General features: G+C 50.9%; 1 protein-coding gene across 1 annotated transcript in view; it reads right to left on the bottom strand.

Moving 5' to 3' along the window:
• Positions 1-7,867: 7,867 nt before the first annotated feature.
• Positions 7,868-22,495, bottom strand: part of LOC134958626 (uncharacterized) — an 83,051-nt gene continuing 68,423 nt past the window's right edge. The window contains exon 23 of the mRNA XM_063941347.1: positions 7,868-8,586. Within this exon, the coding sequence (XP_063797417.1) occupies positions 7,982-8,586 (605 nt within the window). The 3' untranslated portion in view covers positions 7,868-7,981. The remainder of the gene's footprint in view (positions 8,587-22,495) is intronic.

Raw genomic sequence — 22,495 nt, forward strand, 5'->3', positions numbered from 1 at the left:
TAAATATACTGGAGCTAAGAGCAATTTACAATGCTCTAAGCTTAGCAAGACCTCTGCTTCAAGGTCAGCCGGTATTGATCCAGTGGGACAACATCACGGCAGTTGCCCACGTAAACAGACAGGGCGGCACAAGAAGCAGGAGGACAATGGCAGAAACTGCAAGGATTCTTCGCTGGGCGGAAAATCATGTGATAGCACTGTCAGCAGTTTTCATTCCGGGAGTGGACAACTGGGAAGCAGACTTCCTCAGCACGACCTCCACCCGGGAGAGTGGGGACTTCATCGAGAAGTTTTTTCCACATGATTGTGCACCGTTGGGAAAGACCAAAGGTGGACATGATGGCGTCCCGCCTGAACAAAAAACTGGACAGGTATTGCGCCAGGTCAAGAGACCCTCAGGCAATAGCTGTGGACGTTCTGGTAACACCAGGGGTGTACCAGTCGGTGTATGTGTTCCCTCCTCTGCTTCTCATACCAAAGGTACTGAGAATTATAAGACGTAGAGGAGTAAGAACTATACTCGTGGCTCCGGATGGGCCAAGAAGGACTTGGTACCCGGGACTTCAAGAGATGCTCACAGAGGACTCAGGGCCTCTGCCGATAAGAAGGGACTTGTTTCAGCAAGTACCATGTCTGTTCCAAGACTTACCGCGGCTGCGTTTGACGGCATGGCGGTTGAACGCCGGATCCTAAGGGAAAAAGGCATTCCGGAAGAGGTCATTCCTACCCTGGTCAAAGCCAGGAAGGAGGTGACCGCACAACATTATCACCACATGTGGCGAAAATATGTTGCGTGGTGTGAGGCCAGGAAGGCCCCACGAAGAAATTTCAACTCGGTCGATTCCTGCATTTCCTGCAAACAGGAGTGTCTATGGGCCTCAAATTGGGGTCCCTTAAGGTTCAAATTTCGGCCCTGTCGATTTTCTTCCAGAAAGAATTGGCTTCAGTTCCTGAAGTCCAGAAATTTGACAAGGGAGTACTGCATATACAACCCCCTTTTGTGCCTCCAGTGGCACTGTGGGATCTCAACGTAGTCCTGGGATTCCTCAAATCACGTTGGTTTAAACCGCTCAAATCTGTGGATTTGAAATATCTCACATGGAAAGTGACCATGATGTTGGCCCTGGCCTCGGCCAGGCGAGTGTCAGAATTGGCGGCTTTGTCTCACAAAAGCCCATATCTGATTGTCCATTCGGACAGGGCAGAGCTGCGGACTCGTCCCCAGTTTCTCCCTAAGTTGGTGTCAGCGTTTCATCTGAACCAGCTTATTGTGGTACCTGCGGCTACTAGAGACTTGGAGGACTCCAAGTTGCTAGATGTTGTCAGGGCCCTGAAAATATAGATTTCCAGGACGGCTGGAGTCAGGAAAACTGACTTGCTGTTATCCTGTATGCACCCAAAAAACTGGGTGCTCTTGCTTCTAAGCAGACGATTGCTAGTTGAATGTGTAGTACAATTCAGCTTGCACATTCTGTGGCAGGACTGCCACAGCCAAAATATATAAATGCCCATTCCACAAGGAAGGTGGGCTCATCTTGGGCGACTGCCCGAGGGGTCTCGGCTTTACAACTTTGCCGAGCTGCTACTTGGTCAGGAGCAAATACGTTTGTAAAATTCTACAAATTTGATACCCTGGCTGAGGAGGACCTGGAGTTCTCTCACTCGGTGCTGCAGAGTCATCCGCACTCTCCCGCCCGTTTGGGAGCTTTGGTATAATCCCCATGGTCCTGACGGAGTCCCCAGCATCCACTTAGGACGTCAGAGAAAATAAGATTTTACTTACCGATAAATCTATTTCTCGTAGTCCGTAGTGGATGCTGGGCGCCCATCCCAAGTGCGGATTGTCTGCAATACTTGTACATAGTTGTTGTTACAAAAAAATCGGGTTGTTATTGTTGTGAGCCGTCTGTTCAGAGGCTCCTACGTTTGTCATACTGTTAACTGGGTTCAGATCACAAGTTATACGGTGTGATTGGTGTGGCTGGTATGAGTCTTACCCGGGATTCAATATCCTTCCTTATTGTGTACGCTCGTCCGGGCACAGTATCCTAACTGAGGCTTGGAGGAGGGTCATAGGGGGAGGGGCCAGTACACACCACCTGATCCTAAAGCTTTAGTTTTGTGCCCTGTCTCCTGCGGAGCCGCTAATCCCCATGGCCCTGACGGAGTCCCCAGCATCCACTACGGACTACGAGAAATAGATTTATCGGTAAGTAAAATCTTATTTTTACTGATTTTTTTTGCTATAAGAATTTGTATGAATATAGACCCTTAGGGTATCATTGCTCTGCATTTGAATGGAGGCATCATTAGAATTGTGTATGCACATGCTCCCCTGAGAACTAATGAAACAGGTGGACCCTCAGGTGTTTGCACTAATGACCATTCCCAGGTCTCTTTAAATATGGAGTCTTGGAAAGACAGGATCATTCTTTTCCCTCTGAAGAAACGACCAGTGGTGGACGGTCGAGAAACGCGTCAGAGTTTGCTTCTGGGATCCCAGCACTCTGTTCAGTCTCTGCAGCCACCATTCTCAATCATCATTACTTTATTGTACCGTTTGGTCCGTCCGTTTGGAGCCACCTGCACTGGTCCCCTTTGCTACATGGGGACCGTGGCTGCCGACTACGTCTCCTGAAACCAGCGGTTCAGCTGGGCGGTGAGCGGTGATTTCCAGTGCCGCAGATTCATTCATCCCTGGAAACGCTTGACGGCGAGTGCTGATCTCAGCACCACAGATCGGTACATCTCAGGAAGCGGTAAGTCATCACCGCCCTGAATCTCACAGAGCGTTATAGGCAAAGTGCGGCAGACAGAGTCGCTTTTGGTGTGCTGCATTGCGGGCTAAAGTCTGCTGCTGAAGGATTTGAACTGTAGCTACTAAAGTAACTGTGCACTTGTTACATGTCATAACAGTTTTGATCTTTTCCACATAACAGAACAGTAATTATAATTACGGTTTAGATACGTGAAGTATCATTTAGAACTCTATTTGGTGGATAAAGTTACGTCTCTGTTACCATTTTTCAAATATGTTTTCACTAAATCACCGGTTCTACTAAAGACGATTACAACACCTATCCTGGTATTTACCAGTGTATTATTCCAGTGGAAATTTATATGGACTTGAGTGTGAAGGATCCTATGAAGGACATTTTAAATGTATAATTTCATTTAGTGTATTAAGTTGGTACTGTTTAATTTATTGTACTTGTGCAAATTTTAGTAATATTAAATCTTTTTTAATGTAAGTCTATCGGCGTTCTCTTCCCTTTTCTCTTTCCCGGTGGAGGACAGGAAAAAATGGGAGTCACCCCCGGTGTTAGACAGTGCACTGTCCAGGTTGACAAAGAAGGTAATTCTCCCTGCACCTGGCACGGCTTCACTAAAAGAGCCAGCAGACCGCAAAATGGAGACTACATTGAAATCCATTTATGTTACCAATGGTACGCTGCTCAGGCCCACAATTGCTTGCGCGTGGGTGAGTCGCGCTATTGAAAAATGGTCAGAAAGCCTGTCATCGGAAATTGACACGATTGATAAAGATGAGATACTCCTTAAGTTAGGGAATATCAAAGATGCTGCCGCATACATGCTAGAGGCGATGAAAGATATTGGACTCTTAGGTTCAACAGCCGCTATCGGGTGGTATTCATGTGACCGCCGGTCAGCTGACCGACAGTCACATGACCTTCTCCGTGAGCCCGACGGCTCACTATCCCGATGGTCGGCATGCCGACCAACAGGGACTATTTCCACTCGTGGGTGTCCACGACACCCATAGAGTGGGAATAGAACCCGTGGCGACCGCAGGTCGCCACCGAGCCCGCAGCGTGGCGAGCGCAGCGAGCCCGCAAGGGGCTTGCTGCACTCGCCCCTCCCCGCCGGGATCCCGGCGTCGGTATGCTGCCGGGATCCCGGCGTCGGTAAGGTGACCGGCGGCCAGGAGACCGCCGGTCACCAGTACTACACCCGCCGCTATCATGGCAGTATCGGCTCGGCGGGCGTTGTGGATTCGCCAGTGGAACGCGGATGCAGATTCCAAACGGAATATGGAGGCTCTCCCATGCAAAGGTGAGGCCTTATTTGGTGATGGACTAGATGCATTAGTCTTGGCGGCTACCGCAGGTAAGTCAACTTTTTTGCCTTCTGCTCCTGCACCGGCAAAAAAGACATATCACTCCCACATGCAGTCCTTTCGGCCCAATAAATACAAAAAGGAAAAAGGTTCCCAGTTCTTTGCAGGTAGGGGAAGGGGAGAGGGAAAGAAGTCCACAACGGCTTCAGGATCCCAGGAGCAGAAGTCAACCCCTACTTCTGCCAAATCTACAGCATGACGCTGGGGCTCGCTTGCGGGAGACCGCTCGGGTGGGGGCACGCCTCAAACTGTTCAGCCAATGTTGGATTCAGTCTGGCCTGGACCCCTGGGTTTTGCAGATAGTATCCCAGGGGTACAAGCTGGAGTTTCAAGACGTTCCCCCATGCCGATTTTTCAAATCACCTTGCCAGCTTCTCTTCCAGAACGACAGGCAGTAACAGCGGCAATTCAAAAATTATGTCGGGATCAGGTCGTAGTCCTGGTACCATTGTCACAACAAGGGGAGGGGTTTTATTCAAGCCTCTTTGTAGTTCCGAAGCCGGACGGCTTGGTCAGACTGATCCTAAATCTAAAAAATCTGAATCTCTACTTGAAACGGTTCAAGTTCAAGATGGAATCACTCAGGGCAGTGATTTCCAGTCCGGAGAAGGGGGATTACATGGTGTCAGTAGACATAAAGGATGCTTACCTGCATGTTCCCATTTATCCTCTTCACCAGGCTTATCTGAGATTCGCGGTTCAGGATTGCCATTGCCAGTTCCAGCCGTTGCCTTTCGGTCTATCCACGGCGCCGAGGGTATTCACCAAGGTGATAGCGGAGATGATGGTCCTCCTTCGTCAAAAAGGAGTCAATGTAATTCCTTATCTAAACGATCTCCTGATAAAGGCGAGATCCAGGGAGCAGTTGCTACAGAACATCACACTCTCCCTGTCCATACTCCAACAACACGGTTGGATCATAAATTTTCCAAAGTCACAGTTGGAACCGACGACAAGATTATCTTTTCTCTGGATGATTCTGGACACAGAAGTTCAGAGAGTATTTCTTCCGGTTGAAAAGGCTCTGGAAATCCAGAAAATGGTAAAACAGATATTGAAACCATCAAGTGTGTCGATCCCTCAGTGCATTCGGTTGTTGTAGAAAATGGTGGCGGCCTACGAGGCCATACAGTTTGGCAGGTTCCATACCAGAGTATTCCAGTGGGACCTGTTGGACAAGTGGTCGGGATCCCACCTACACATTCACCGAAAGAAGGTCCTGTCATCAAAAGCCAGGATTTCGCTCCTGTGGTGGCTACACAGTTCGCACCTACTAGAGTGGCGTAAGTTTCGGATTCAGGGCTGGGTCCTGGTAACCACGGACACAAGTCTCCGAGGCTGGGGAGCTGTCACTCAGGGGGAAAGCTTCAAAGGAAAATGGTCAAGTCAGGAAGCCTGCCTTCACATAAACGTGCTGGAATTGAGAGCCATTTACAATGGCCTTCAACAAGCGGAACATCTTCTTCAAGATCATCCTGTGCAGATCCAGTCGGACAATGTAACAGCAGTCGCGTACATAAAATGGTAGGGCGGAACAAAAAGTAGAGCGGCAATGGCAGAGGTGACGAAGATCCTCCTCTGGGCAGAAAGACATGTAAAGGCTCTGTCGGCAATTTTCATTCCGGGAGTAGACAACTGGGAAGCAGACTTCCTCAGCAGACACGATCTCCATCCAGGAGAGTGGGGCCTCCACCAAGAAGTTTTCGCAGAGGTGACAAGTCTTTGGGTAGTTCCTCAAGTAGACATGATGGCATCTCGTCTCAACAAGAAGCTTCAGAGATATTGTTCCAGGTCGAGAGACCCTCAAGCAATAGCAGTGGATGCTCTAGTGACCCAGTGGGTATTCCGGTCAGTGTATGTCTTCCCTCCACTCCCACTGATGCCCAAAGTTCTCAGGATCATAAGAACAAGGGTTCAAGCAATCTTCATTGCCCCAGACTGGCCAAGGAGGGCTTGGTACCCAGATCTTCAGGACCTGCTCATAAAATATCCTCGGCCTCTTCCTCTTCACGAGAACCTGCTACAGCAGGAGCCGTGCGTGTATCAAGACTTACCGCGGCTACGTTTGACGGCATGGCTGTTGAGCGCCGGATCCTAGCCCGAAAGGGTATTCCCAAAGGAAGTCATTCCCACACTTATTCAGGCCAGGAAAGGAGTAACGTCGAAACATTACCACCGTATTTGGAGAAAATATGTGTCTTGGTGTGAATCCAAGAAGGCTCCTACAGAAGAGTTTCAGTTGGGACGTTTTCTCCGTTTTCTGCAGGCTGGTGTGGAGGCGGGCCTTCGATTGGGGTCAATCAAGGTCCAGATTTCGGCCTTGTCAATTTTCTTCCAAAAACAATTGGCCGCTCTTCCAGAGGTTCAGACCTTCGTGAAAGGGGTTCTGCACATCCAGCCTCCATTTGTGCCTCCAGTGGCACCATGGGACCTTAATGTGGTGTTGCAGTTCCTTCAATCGGATTGGTTTGAGCCTCTACAAGAGATAGAGTTGAAGTTTCTCACTTGGAAAGTGGTGATGCTTTTGGCATTGGCATCCACAAGGCGGGTGTCTGAATTGGGGGCCTTGTCTCACAAGAGCCCTTACCTGGTCTTCCATGAAGATAGGGCAGAGTTGAGAACTCGCCAACATTTTCTTCCAAAGGTGGTTTCATCTTTCCACATAAACCAACCTATTGTGGTGCCAGTAATTGCTGACACGTTCACTGAGTCAAAGTCTCTAGATGTGGTTAGAGCTTTGAAGATTTATGTCACTAGAACAGCTAGGATTCGGAAAACAGAGGCCCTGTTTGTCCTGTATGCTCCCAACAAGATTGGGTGTCCAGCTTCCAAGCAGACTATTGCGCGCTGGATCAGAGGTATGATGCAGCATGCACATTCTACGGCTGGATTGCCGTTACCGGAGTCGGTGAAGGCCCATTCTACTAGGAAGGTGGGCTCATCCTGGGCGGCTGCCTGGGGGGGGGGTCTCGGCATTACAACTTTGCCGAGCAGCTACTTGGTCAGGGTCAAACACATTTGCTAAGTTCTACAAGTTTGATACCTTGGCCGATGAAGACCTCAAGTTTGGTCAATCGGTGCTGCAGGGTCATCCGCACTCTCCCGCCCGTACTGGAGCTTTGGTATAAACCCCATGGTCATGAAGTGGACCCCAGCATCCTCTAGGACGTATGAGAAAATAGGATTTTGATACCTACCGGTAAATCCTTTTTCTAGTCTGTAGAGGATGCTGGGCACCCGTCCCAGTGCGTACTTTACCTGCAGTTTTTTGTTCATTAGAATTACACATGTTGTGTTATATTAGTTTCAGCATGTTGCTGTAATTGGTTCATGCCTGTTGGCGTGTGTTATGTTGAATGCCATGTTGTGCGGCATGGTTGAGGGTGTGAGTTGGTATGTATCTCACCACTAGTATTAAAGTAAATCCTTTCCTCGAAATGACCGTCTCCCTGGGCACAGTTCCTATAACTGAGGTCTGGAGGAGGGGCATAGAGGGAGGAGCCAGTTCACACCCATTGAAAAGTCTTAAGAGTGCCCATGGCTCCTGCGGAACCGTCTATACCCCATGGTCATGAAGTGGACCCCAGCATCCTCTACGGACTAGGAGAAAAGGATTTACCGGTAGGTATCAAAATCCTATTTTTTGTTACAATTAAAAGACATAAGTAATTTTGTTGATCGTGTAAGCATACCAAAGCGGATCGTCGCACATAATGAATACACATAGTCTTAAACTTTTTTTTTTTTTTAATGGCTGACACACGCAGCTTATGTGAACTTCTGGGAAAGAAACAAATCTCATGTTTTATTGGGATGTAGTCACCAATCCGGCAGCGTACCGTTTTATTCATCACTAACCTCAACGTTTCCCCTTATTGAGTAAGTCAGGCCGCTCCAATCAAAAACATCTCCCTTTTCTACCGTCAGGTGCTTGAACACCGCTCGGAGAGATTTCAGCGACAGTACCTTGTCCCACATGTTGACGTTTTTAATTTTCCCCACAAAGCTCTGTTCTGCGTCAAGGCCATCCCCCAGTCCGTCTTGATCTTGTCCCAGCATCACGATGCCCCCTGCCCGCAAGGTGTGCCCCCTCTGGAAAACCTTAACCCCAGATCTTCTACCATTCATCCACAGCTCGCAGCGACCGCGGCTGGATTCCCAGGTCACGCAAAGATGGTTCCACTCCTTGCCTCTACTGAGTTTCGGGAACATTACCGATTCCCCGCTCATGTAGAGACCAATTTTCCCATTGGATTCCAGCCAGAGATTCAACTCATCGAAGTACAAAGTACGGTAGGAGAACAAGATGGTTTCTCTGTTTTCGGGAACATCTAACGCCACTTTCATGCAGAGCGTGAGGGCCGTCAGACTCATGGGCTGAGCTGGAGACAGGTACACATAGCTGTTATCAGTTGCTTCCGGGAAACTGAAATATCTTCCTTCCAAGTCTAAAGAAAAGAAAATAATTGTGAACAGGGACGCACGGGCATCTTTTCACACTGAATTGATGCATGCCATCTGAAGACGACAGGCCACAAGTAGATGGGTTAAAAATGGCTTCAACGTGTGTGTTTTTTGTGTGTGTTAGCTTTTGGAAGAAAATGTACAGTCCAAGTTACGTACAAGGGAACCGTGCCACCTCTGGACCCTATTGCAAGAAGGACTTAGTCTGGCAATGGCCTATTAACCCCTTCAGTGGTATGCCCGGAAAATTTCCGGGGCCATCTGCGCTGTGCAGACTGGCAACCCCGGAAATTTTCCGCGGCATGCCACTGCTCCCCCTCCCTCCTCCTTGCACTCTGTTCAGCGGTGTACTTCTACAGAATGATGTGATCGCGTCATTCCGCAAAAGTCCGCCAGCTAAGTGGAGTACAAGGGAGGGAGGGGGGGGAGAGGATTTCAGTTCTGGCAGGCCAGTGGCCACCAGCAAATGCTACCTGGAGGGTGGCCATCAGTGTTTAGCAATGGATAACCTCGATGGTGTAAAACCATCTGGAATGGATCCATCAATGGTATTACCCATCGATGGTCATCCCTGCATTACTGTACAAATGCGGGCCAATCAGAACCAGGGGGCGTAGCTTAGTAGGTGTCAGGGGGGCGGAGCTAAACTCTGTGCCCTGACACTTTGATAAAAATATAAAAAAAATCGCTAGAACTGAACCATCGATGGAAGGAAACCATCTGGTTCTCCCCCATCGATGGTAAAAGTATTCGACCTCGGTCATAGACCATCGATGATTTTGAATCATCGATGGTCGAAGGCCATCCCTAGCCACCCCTAGGCAACGGGCTTTCACTAAGGCAACGAACATTCCCTAAGGCAACGAGCATGGATCCCAGAGCATAAAACCCCTGGCAAAAAGCATGACACAGCGCGTGAAACCCCTGTCAAAAAGCATGACACAGCGCGTGAAACCCCTGGCAAAAAGCATGACACAGCGCGTGAAACCCCACAGCGTGTGAAACCCCTGGCAAAAAGCATGACACAGCGCGTGAAACCCCTGGCAAAAAGCATGACACAGCGCGTGAAACCCCTGGCAACACGCAGGTAAAAAAAAATTCATAACCTGCCCTGGGAGGTGTGACTTTCAAATGTAAGTGTAATCGAAACTAAAATTGCATCAAAATTATAATTTCTCTAACGTCCTAGTGGATGCTGGGGACTCCGTAAGGACCATGGGGAATAGACGGGCTCCGCAGGAGACATGGGCACTTTAAGAAAGAATTTAGATTCTGGTGTGCTCTGGCTCCTCCCTCTATGTCCCTCCTCCAGACCTCAGTTTGAATCTGTGCCCGGACGAGCTGGGTGCTGTTTAGTGAGCTCTCCTGAGCTTGCTATAAGAAAGTATTTTGTTGGGTTTTTTTATTTTCAGGGAGCTCTGCTAGCAACAGACTCCCTGCATCGTGGGACTGAGGGGAGAGAAGCAGCCCTACTCACTGAAGATAGGTCCTGCTTCTTAGGCTACTGGACACCATTAGCTCCAGAGGGATCGTACACAGGATCTCACCCTCGTCGTCCGTTCCCGGAGCCGCGCCGCCGTCTCCCTCGCAGAGCCGGAAGACAGAAGCCGGGTGAAAGAAGCAAGAAGACTTCGAAATCGGCGGCAGAAGACTCCAGTCTTCACTGAGGTAGCGCACAGCACTGCAGCTGTGCGCCATTGCTCCCACACTACACCCACATACTCCAGTCACTGTAGGGTGCAGGGTGCAGGGGGGGGGCGCCCTGGGCAGCAATTAAGAGACCTCTTTGGCAAAAGTTTGCATAATATACAGTTGGGCACTGTATATATGTATGAGCCCCCGCCAAAAATTGTACATGAAAGCGGGACAGAAGCCCGCCGTCGAGGGGGCGGGGCTTCTTCCTCAGCACTCACCAGCGCCATGTTTTTCTCCACAGCACCGCTGAGAGGAAGCTCCCCAGCCTCTCCCCTGCAGTTACACGGTAGAAGGGGGTAAAAAGAGAGGGGGGGCACATAATTAGGCGCAAAAATCAATATAAACAGCAGCTACTGGGTTAACATTAAGTTACTGTGTTATTCCTGGGTTAATAGCGCTGGGGTGTGTGCTGGCATACTCTCTCTCTGTCTATCCGAAGGGCCTTATGGGGGAATTGTCTTCAGATGAGCATTCCCTGAGTGTGTGGTGTGTCGGTACGTGTGTGTCGACATGTCGGAGGTAAAAGGCTCCCCTAAGGAGGAGATGGAGCAAATATGTGTGTGAGAGGGTGTCTCCGTCGACAACGCCGACACCTGTTTGGATATGTGTAATTAAGTGCTAAGGTGAATTTATTGCACAAAAGATTAGAGAACAGACAGGAAATCTACCCATGTCTGTCCCTATGTCGCAGAGACCTTCAGAGTCTCTCAATGATCACTATCCAAAATAATAGACACTGATATCGACACGGAGTCTGACTCCAGTGTCGACTACGATAATGCAAAGCTACAGCCAAAATGGCAGAAATGTATTCAATATATGATTATTGTAATAAAAGATGATTTGCATATCACTGATGACTCATCTGTCCCTGACACAAGGGTACACATGTTTAAGGGGAAGAAAGCTGAGGTAAATTTCCCTCCTCTCATGATGAAAAAGAGCGGGAATCTCCAGACAAGAGACTGCAGCTTCCCACATAGAATTCTCAGGGAGTATCCTTTCCCCACTAGGGCCAGGATACGATGGGAATCTTCCCCTAGGGTGTCACGTTTGCCCAAAAGGTAGCCCTGACGTAACAGCTATTCTCAGGGATCCTGCAGATAGCGTGCACATTCTGGTACACTACTCAGACCGGCGATTGCGTCGGCATGGGTTTATAGCGCTGTGACAGCGTGGACAGGTACCTTGTCAGCAGAGATTGAGACCCTAGTATGTGTATATATATATGTATATATAGAGATATATATATATTAAAGATGCTGTCTTAAGAGATATAAATATATATAAAACATGTCCAAAGAGACATGAGTCTACTGGGTCCTAGAGTCAAAGCTATGTCGATTTCTGCTAGACGTGTCCTGTAGAATATGCAATGGACAGATGATGCCGACTTAAGAGGCATATGGAAGGCTGAGGATTGTGTGGAAAAGGGTTCTCGGACCTGGTCTCCACAGCTATAGCTGGTAATTCTGATATTTTGCCTTATATTCCTGCACAGCCTAGGAAAGCACGACATTATCAAATGCAGCCTTTCGAACACAGAAACAAGAAAGTATGAGGTGCGTCCTTTCTTGCCAGAGGCGGGGGCAGAGGAAAGAAGCTGCACAACACAGCTAGTTCCCAGGAACAGAAGTCCTCCCCGGCCTCTACAAAATCCACCGCATGTCGCTGGGGCTCCACAGGCGGAGCTAGGCCCGGTGGGGGCACGCCTTCGTAAGTTCAGCAAGTGGATTCATTCCCTGTTAAAATCCCTGGGCAATAGATATTGTGTCTCAGGGATACAAGCTGGATTTTGAGGAGATGCCCCCTCACCGACGGCCCTGCCGGCTTCCCCCCACGAGAGGAAAACAGTGTTAACTGCAATTCACAAATTGTATCTTCAACAGGTGGTGGTCAAGGTTCCCCTCCTTCAACAAGGAGGGGGTTATTATTCGACCATGTTGTAGTCCCGAAACCAGACGGTTCGGTCAGACCCATATTGATTTTAAAATCCCTGAACATATACCTGAAAAGGTTCAAGTTCAAGATGGAATCGCTAAGAGCGGTCATTGCAAGCCTGAAAGGGGGAGATTTTATGGTGACTCTGGACATAAAGGATGCATACCTTCATGTCCCCATTTATCCACCTCATCAGGCGTACCTCAGAATTGCGGTACGGGATTGTCATTACCAATTTCAGACGTCTCTCCACGGCCCGAGAATATTCACCAAGGTAATGGCGGAAATGATGGTGCTCCTGCGGAAGCAAGGTGTCACTATTATCACGTACTTGGACGATCTCCCTATAAAAGCGAGATCAAGAGAGCAGTTGCTGAACAGCGTATCACTTTCTCTGGAAGTGTAACGCCAACACGGCTGGATTCTATATATTCCAAAGTCGCAGTTGGTTCCTACAGCTCATCTGCCTCTCCTAAGCATGATCCTAGACACAGACCAGAAAAGGGTTTCTCTCCCGATAGAGAGAGCTCAGGAGCTCATGACACTGGTCAGGAATCTATTAAAACCAAAACAGGTGTCAGTGCATCACTGCACTCGAGTCCTGGGAAGGATGGTGGCATCATACGAGGCCATTCCCTTCGGCAGGTTCCATGCGAGGACCTTCCAATGGGACTTACTGGACAAGTGGTCCGGATCACATCTTCAGATGCATCGGTTAATCGCCCTATCCCCCAGGGCCAGGGTATCTCTCCTGTGGTGGCTGCAGAGTGCTCACCTTCTCGAAGGTCGCAGATTCGGCATTCAGGACTGGGTCCTGGTGACCACGGATGCAAGCCTCCGAGGGTGGGGGGGCAGTCACACTGGGAAGAAATTTCCAAGGGCGGTGGTCAAGTCAGGAGACTTGCCTTCACATCAACATCCTGGAACTAAGGGCCATATACAACGCCCTACGTCAAGCGGAGTCCCTGCTTCGCGACCAACCGGTTCTGATTCAGTCAGACAACATCACCGCAGTGGCTCATGTAAACCGCCAAGGCGGCACAAGGAGCAGAATGGCGATGGTAGAAGCCACCAGAATTCTTCGCTGGGCGGAGAATCACGTAAGTGCACTGTCAGCAGTGTTCATTCCGGGAGTGGACAACTGGGAAGCAGACTTCCTCAGCAGGCACGACCTCCACCAGGGAGAGTGGGGACTTCATCAAGAAGTCTTCACGCAGATTGCAAGTCGGTGGGAACTGCCACAGGTGGACATGATGGCATCCCGCCTAAACAAAAAGCTGCAGAGATATTGCGCCAGGTCAAGAGACCCTCAGGCGATAGCTGTGGATGCACTGGTGACACCGTGGGTGTTCCAGTCGGTCTATGTGTTTCCTCCTCTTCCTCTCATACCCAAGGTGCTGAGGATCATAAGAAAAAGAGGAGTGAGAACAATACTCATTGTTCCGGATTGGCCAAGAAGGACTTGGTATCCAGATCTGCAAGAAATGCTCACAGAGGACCCGTGGCCTCTGCCTCTAAGACAGGACTTGTGCAACAGGGGCCCTGTCTGTTCCAAGACTTACCGCGGCTGCGTTTGACGGCATGGCGGTTGAACGCCGGATCCTAGCAGAAAAAGGCATTCCGAATGAGGTCATTCCTACGCTGATAGAGGCTAGGAAGGATGTGATGGCTCAACATTATCACTGTATGTGGCGAAAATATGTGGCTTGGTGTGAGGCCAGGAATGCCTCTACGGAGGAATTCCAGCTGGGCCGTTTCCTTCACTTCCTACAGTCGGGAGTGACTTTGGGCCTTAAATTGGGTTCCATTAAGGTTCAGATTTCGGCCTTATCCATTTTCTTTCAAAAAGAACTGGCTTCTCTGCCTGAAGTTCAGACGTTTGTAAAGGGAGTGCTGCATATTCAGCCCCCTTTTGTGCCTCCAGTGGCACCTTGGGATCTTAACGTGGTGTTGAGTTTCCTGAAGTCACACTGGTTTGAACCACTCAAAGCGGTGGAAGTAAAATATCTCACGTGGAAGGTGGTCATGCTATTAGCCTTGGCTTCGGCTAGGCGTGTGTCAGAATTGGCGGCTTTGTCACATAAAAGCCCTTATCTGGTTTTCCATGCGGATAGAGCAGAATTGCGGACCCGCCCACAATTTCTGCCGAAAGTGGTTTCATCCTTTCATATAAACCAACCTATTGTGGTGCCTGTGGCTACTACTGACTTGGAGGATTCCGAGTTACTGGATGTGGTCGGGGCTTTGAAGGTTTATGTAGCCAGAACGGCTAGGGTCAGGAAAACAGAATCTTTGTTTATCCTATATGCTTCCAACAAGCTTGGGGCGCCTGCTTCAAAGCAAACTATTGCTTGCTGGATCTGTAACACGATTCAGCAGGCTCATTCTGCGGCTGGGTTGCCGCTGCCTAAATCAGTTAAGGCCCATTCCACAAGGAAGGTGGGCTCTTCTTGGGCGGCTGCCCGAGGGGTCTCGGCATTACAGCTTTGCCGAGCGGCTACTTGGTCAGGTTCAAACACCTTTGCAAAGTTCTACAAGTTTGATACCCTGGCTGAGGAGGACCTTGTGTTTGCTCATTCGGTGCTGCAGAGTCATCCGCACTCTCCCGCCCGTTTGGGAGCTTTGGTATAATCCCCATGGTCCTTACAGAGTCCCCAGCATCCACTAGGACGTTAGAGAAAACAAGATTTTACTTACTGGTAAATCTATTTCTCGTAGTCCGTAGTGGATGCTGGGCGCCCGTCCCAAGTGCGGACTTCTTCTGCAATGCTTGTATATAGTTATTGCTTAAATAAGGGTTATGTTATAGTTGCATCAGAGTTTATCTGATGCTCTGTGATTGTTCATACTGTTAACTGGGTAAAGTTATCACAAGTTATACGGTGTGATTGGTGTGGCTGGTATGAGTCTTACCCTGGATTCCCAAAATCCTTTCCTTGTACTGTCAGCTCATCCGGGCACAGTTTCTCTAACTGAGGTCTGGAGGAGGGACATAGAGGGAGGAGCCAGAGCACACCAGAATCTAAATTCTTCTTAAAGTGCCCATGTCTCCTGCGGAGCCTCTCTATTCCCCATGGTCCTTACGGAGTCCCCAGCATCCACTACGGACTACGAGAAATAGATTTACCGGTAAGTAAAATCTTATTTATACAAGTGTGCACCCTGATAAATATCTTGTGTGCACTTTTCCTTTTACATAGATAATAGGATTTTAATACCTACCGGTAAATCCTTTTCCTCTTAGTCCGTAGATGATGCTGGGGACTCCAAAAGGACCATGGGGTATAGACGGGATCCGCAGGAGACATGGGCACTTTAAGACTTTAAATGGGTGTGAACTAGCTCCTCCCTCTATGCCCCTCCTCCAGACCTCAGTTATAGGAACTGTGCCCAGGGAGACGGACATTTCGAGGAAAAGGATTTTTGTTAAACTAAGGGTGAGATACATACCAGCTCACACCACAACACACCGTACAACATGGCTTTTAAGAAAATACCAGTTAACAGCATGAATCAAAAACCGCAACAGGCTGAACATAACCAAAACACAACCTTTGTGTAACCAAAGCAATAACTATCAACAAATACTGCAGATAGAGTCCGCACTGGGACGGGCGCCCAGCATCCTCTACGGACTAAGAGAAAAGGATTTACCGGTAGGTATTAAAATCCTATTTTCTCATACCTCCTAGAGCATGCTGGGGACTCCAAAAGGACCATGGGGTTTATACCAAAGCTCCAGGGCGGGAGAGTGCGGATGACTCTGCAGCACCGATTGAGCAAACATGAGGTCCTCATCAGCCAGGGTATCAAACTTGTAGAACTTAGCAAAAGTATTTGAACCCGACCAAGTAGCTGCTCGGCAAAGTTGAACCGCCGAGACTCCTCTGGCAGCCGCCCAAGATGAGCCCACCTTCCTGGTAGAATGGGCCTTCACCGACTCCGGTAACGGCAATCCAGCCGTAGAATGAGCATGCTGAATCGTATAACAGATCCAGCGTGCAATAGTCTGCTTAGAAGCATGAGCCCCAATTTTGTTGGGAGCATACAGGATAAATAGAGCCTCTGTTTTCCTAATACGAGCCGTTCCGGCTACATAAATTTTCAAAGCTCTGACTACATCGAGACACTTTGAATCAGCCAAGGCTTCAGTAGCCACAGGCACCACAATAGGTTGGTTCATGTGAAACGAAGAAACCACTTTTGGCAGAAATTGTTGACGAGTTCTCAATTCCGCTCTATCCACATGGAAGATCAAATAGGGGCTCTTGTGAGACAAAGCCGCTAATTCCGACACCCGCCTTGCGGACGCCAAGGCCAAAAGCATGACCACTTTCCAAGTGAGAAATTTTAACTCAACCTTTTGTAAAGGTTCAAACCAGTTGGACATAAGAAACTGCAACACCACGTTAAGGTACCATGGTGCCTCTGGGGGCACAAATGGAGGTTGGATGTGCAGCACTCCTTTCACGAAAGTCTGAACCTCTGGAAGGGCGGCCAATTATTTTTGAAAGAAAATCGATAAGGCCGAAATCTGCACTTTAATAGAGCCTAACTTTAGGCTTGCAAAAAATGGAGAAAATGACCCAGCTGAAATTCTTCCGTAGGAGCCTCCTTGGATTCACACCAAGACACATATTTTCTCCAAATACGGTGATAATGCTTCGCTGTCACTTCCTTTCTAGCTTTAAGTAGAGTGGGGATGACTTCACCGGGAATACCCTTTCGAGCTAGGATTTGGCGTTCAACCGCCACGCCGTGAAACGCAACCGCTGTAAGTCTTGGAACACGCACGGCCCTTGCTGTAACAGGTCCTCTCTTAGAGGAAGAGGCCAGGGATCTCCTACGAGTAATTCCTGAAGATCCGAATACCAGGCCCTCCGTGGCCAATCTGGAACAATGAGTATCGCCTGAACTCTTGTTCCTCTTATGATCCTTATCACCTTTGGAATGAGTGGAAGTGGAGGGAACACATATACCGACTGAAACACCCACGGTGTCACCAGGGCGTCCACTGGACTGGCTTGAGGGTCCCTCGACCTGGAACAATATCTCTGAAGCTTCTTGTTGAGGCGGGACGCCATCATGTCTATTTGAGGAATTCCCCAATGGCTTGTCACTTCTGCAAAGACCTCTTGATGAAGACCCCACTCTCCTGGATGAAGATCGTGTCTGCTGAGGAAATCTGCTTCCCAGTTGTCCACGCCCGGAATGAAGACCGCTGACAGAGCGCTTGCATGTTTTTCCGCCCAGCTGAGAACTTTCGTGGCCTCCGCCATCGCCGCTCTGCTCTTTGTTCCACCCTGTCGGTTTATGTACGCCACTGCTGTTATGTTGTCTGACTGAATCAGGACGGGCAGACCACGAAGATGTTCCGCTTGTAGAAGGCCGTTGTAGATGGCTCTTAATTCCAGAATGTTTATGTGCAGACAAGCTTCCTGGCTTGACCATTTTCCCTGGAAATTTTCCCCCTGTGTGACTGCTCCCCAGCCTCGGAGACTTGCATCCGTAGTCACCAGGACCCAGTCCTGGATCCCGTACCTGCGCCCCTCTAGGAGGTGAGAACTTTGGATCCACCACAGGAGAGATACTCTGGACCTGGAAGATAGGCTTATTTTCCGGTGCATGTGCAGGTGAGACCCGGACCACTTGTCCAACAGGTCCCACTGAAACACCCTGGCATGGAACCTGCCAAACGGAATGGCTTTGTATGCTGCCACCGTCTACCCCAGCACCCGAGTGCATTGATGAATCGACACTCTTGCCAGTTTCAGAATCTCCTTGACTATGTTCTGGATTTCCAGAGCTTTTCCACTGGGAGAAACACTCTCTGCAGTTCCGTGTCTAGGATCATGCCCAAGAATGACAGCCGTGTTGTCGGAACCAACTGTGACTTTGGCAAATTTAGGAGCCAACCATGTTGTTGCAGGACTGTCAGTGTTAGGCGCCGTGGTCCGCGACGTCCTTGCGGCCCGGCGCCTAGCAACTAGTGACGCCAGGCGTGCGAGCCGCCGGGTCCCTAGCAACGCTGGGACGCCGTGCGCGCTTAGCCGCCGGCTCCCTAGTAACACTGAGCCGCCTGGACCCTAGCAACGGGGACGCCACGGGCGGACCGCGCTCCCCGTTGCAGGGTCAATCTAATCAAGTTTTAACTTTCACATTTGTCTTCTGCTCGTGCAGCAAGCCAGCTGCACGGCATCTTGTTAATCAGGCTCCAAGCTTCTGATTGGAGGACTCCCTGCTAAATACCTGCTCAGTGCTGCACACAGACGCCGGTAATAGCTTCCTGCATGCTACCTTGGTTTGCTGAACGTCTGTTCCTGTCCTGCTGTATCCGGTCATTCCTGTCCTCAGAAGTTTTGTATCTTGGAGTTGTCATCTCATCCCAAGAAGTCGTTTGGTCCCCTGTTGTCCTCAACGATCACCAGAGAATATCGTGTGGTGTTCGTGAGTTACGGCTCTGCCGTATGTTGCGGCTCAGCTGCTTTATCTTTATATTCTGTTTCGGAGCATTTGCGGAGGGTTCCGCTTCCACAAGTCCTCTCCGGAACTCGGCGGTGCCGGGTAGGAGAGTGGACAAGTGGATATTTTGGTTGTCCTTTTCCCTGGCGGTTTTTCCGCACATATTCTAGTTTTAGTTTCTTGTAGCCCCTGGCCTGGTTGTTTAGTCAGAGGGCCCCTTGTTATCACCCTGTCTCGGATTTCCCTTTGTCTACCATTAAGACCTGAGGCGGCATCGGAGTTGGGCAGACATAATCCGCCCTTCAAACGCGGCTGCCATGGGCTCAAGCAACCATAGTCTCGCAGGGGATTTCTGACAGCACGGGCGAGACAACGGAGTTAGGTCGTGTGGCCGGAGAGCCCCAGCCACGAGGCAAATGGCCGCCCTGGCACTGAAGGGGTTAATCCCTAGTGCCCGGCGCCATTTGCAGAGACAAAGGGGCGCTTGGCGCCAAATTTGAATTATGTTGGGCGCTAGGCGCCGTGATGTGTAAATGTATAAAAATGTATTTTTATAATATGCACCGTGGTCCCGGACCCCTCCGGAGACCACGGCAGGGAGGACAGCCCCCGGCGCGCTCAGCAGTGTGTGCGCGCCGGGGGAGAGGAGGCAGCCGCTGACCGCCGGAGTCCGGGAGCTCCGCTCCCGGCAGCGGTCAGTGTAGCCCCGGGCGCACTGGAGTGTGCGCGCCGGGGAGAAGGGTGAGCGCTGCGGCTGGGAGCTCGGCTCCCGCTGCAGTGCTCTATGTGAGAGCCGCCGCTGGGGGCCGGGAGCTCTGCTCCCAGCGCCTCAGCCCAGCACGGGTGGCCAGCCGCAGCAGCCGGGACGGACGTCCCGGGCTGCTAGTCGGCGAGGGGGGTGCGCTGCAGCCCGGCTCCCCGCCGGACGCTGCAGCGAGGCCACAAGACAGGCGCCGCTCAGGGGGGGGACCGGGCTAGCCGGCTCCCTAGCGGCGTGGGCACATTAGGCGGGCGAGCAGGCTGATGAGCGCTGGGGTCCGGGAGCTACGCTCCCGGCGCCCCAGCACCACAACAAAGCCAGAGTCACGGCGGCCGGGACAAGTGTCCCGGGCCGCCGGGCTTAGGTACAGGGGGGTGCGCCGCTGCGTGCGGCGAGGCCACTGGTTAGTGCCACCCTGGGGGGACAGGGAGAGCCAGCTCCCTGGAACCCCAGAGGCAGGAAGGCAGGCTGGAGGATGGGGGAAGCCAGCCCCATACCTCCAGCACACAGAGAGCCCTAGCAGCCAGGCTGCAGGGCTAGGGAAGGCACTGCAGTGCCTGAGTATGTAGAGTCTGTGCAGGGCACAGGCTCAGTGTATATTTAAAAGGGGAAATGTACAGTGTGATTTTAAAATGTAATGTATTTAAAGATAAAATGCACTTACTTGATTGGGTGTCCCAGGAGGGGGGAATCCATAGCTGTGCAGGCTGATGGATTCTCCCAGACCTTTTCCCTAAAAACGGAATGCTTTCCCATCCAGCCTCACAGTTCCAATGGGGACAGGGAGAAAGAGAAGCAGCTTAGCTATAAAACAAGCTGAGTGGTTTCTTGGAGCTCCATGGAGATCAGCCGTAGTGGACCAGAGACCTGGACCGGGGAGCCAGGCTGCCCAGCTCTGGAGCCCAAATCCAGGCTGCAGGCAGTGAGAAGGGGTCCCGGGCAGGTTTCTGGAAGTCAGTTTAGGAGGGAAAACCTCCCCCCAGCCAGACTGAACGGCACCGTGGGAGTAGCCTGCTCTCCCAGATGGGAGAGACAAAGGAGACCGACCACTCCCCACTGTCCATAGGGAACAATGTTGTGTGTGCATGAGACCAGAGCATGCACAGCTCATGGGTAAACATTGATTGGTTGTACACCACAGGGCGGGCTTACCCCCTGTGGTAAGGGGTCTTGGAGAGGGATAAAAGGAGGGCAGTTGGCCCATAGGATTGTGTATTGTAACATCTTCTTCTGCTGAAACATCTTAATTGTATGCTGTTGCCCCTAGCAATAGGGAGGAGCCTTTTTAAAGGTTATTTGAGCAATAAACACCTTTGCCTCAAGAAGACTGCTTCATCCTTGTGACCAACAGGGTTAGGCCAAACCTAGCCCCGTCCTCCGGCTGTCCAGGGAAGCACCTGACGTCTCCAAGCTCCGCCTTCCGCCAGCTACCGGTAGAGGCCTAGCAAGTGGCTAGTGGGGATTCGTCAGCACCACACAGCTGTGGTAAGGCAGTGCGTCGGCACATACAGAGCAGAACCGTGGTTCCAAACGCCACGGCAGGTTAGGAGTTTGGTGGTGGCAGCGAGAACCCGCCCACAGCGCAGTGGGTGGAGTCAGTAACAGGCGGTTACTGACGGTAAGCGGGAATCCCCTATGTGGTCAGGCCTCGTGCGGCTTGACCTTCCATTCTGTGCGCAGTCAACGGGACGCAGAAGCTGCGAGTGCTTCCGTACAGTATCGTCCTGTCACAGAAATTGGTGGCATAGTGGTGGGATATTCCCAGGCGGCTTTTCATCACCCGATTGGAGAAGCCGAGTTACTCAGGAGAGGAGTAACTGCAGCGCAGGAGAACGCACAAGATGGCGGAATTCAGCGGAATGTCCAAGGAGGATCTGGAGATCGTATGCCAGGGGAAGGGTGTGGAAATCCCTTCCAACGCGTCCAGGAGCGTCATGCAGGCGGCGCTCAGGAGCTGGGAGGAGTCTCATCGGGCGGAGGTGGAAAGCACTGACGGCGTCAGCATCGCAGAGGACGGCCCACCAGTGGACCTTCGTGAGGAACCGGTGAGAACCACAAGCCCCGCCCTCTCTCACAGCAGCCATGTTTCCCAGCAATCCCTAGCAGGGCCAGGATCCCAACGTCCCAGGGGGGGCGACCCGGATACCCTAGCAGATCGGCTAGCGGAATTGGGGGAAAGGGCAACGGAGCAAGAGCGCATGCTTGTCATTCGGATGTGGCATGCGGAGCGGGCATCACAGGCCGTGGTACCCCGGGAGCCGTTGTCAGCTGTTGTACACAGATCAGGACGAGTTCAGTTTGCCAAGTTTGCAGACAGTGATGGGGACATTGATGGACATTTGCAAGTCTTTGAGAGGACTTGTAAACTACATGATCTACCCAAGTCGGAGTGGGTGAGACACCTTGTGCCCACTCTGCATGGAGAGGCCTTGGAGGCCTATCGAGGAGTGGCGACGGAGGACTGTGGGAACTACGACGAAGTCGCGAAGGCCCTCCTCCAGCGATTCTTCATCACTCCAGAGTCTTACAGGAAGAAGTTCAGAGACTTGCGCAAGAATCCTAGCAGCACCCATGAGCAGTTCGCCAACCAGCTGCGGCAGTACGTGGTGAAGTGGGTGAAGGATTCGGAAGCCACTACATGGGACGCACTGATCGACCTGATCTGCAGAGAGCAGTTCTAACGCCGGTGCGCCCAGGAAGTGAAGGAGTGGGTGCTAGATCGGGAGCCACCCAGCTTAAAGATGGCTGCCCAATTAGCCGACAAGTATGTGGCAATTCGGCCACGGGGGCAGAAGCGCCCCGCCAGCAGCCAGCTCCAACAGACTGTACCACCAAGGGGACCACCCTCTTCAACTCATCACCCCCAAAGACAAGCATCTTCCAACATGGGTGCTCTTGGCCAGCAACCGCACCGCAGCGTCCCTGCAACTGATCAGAGATCATCGGTGCCACGACTGGAGAAGAAGTGCTACGGCTGTGGGAAAATCGGACATCTGAGGATGAACTGTTCTGCATCCCAAGCACCCCAGACTCGT

Source organism: Pseudophryne corroboree, chromosome 9 (assembly GCF_028390025.1).
Source record: "Pseudophryne corroboree isolate aPseCor3 chromosome 9, aPseCor3.hap2, whole genome shotgun sequence".
NCBI classification, from domain to species: Eukaryota; Metazoa; Chordata; class Amphibia; order Anura; family Myobatrachidae; genus Pseudophryne; species Pseudophryne corroboree.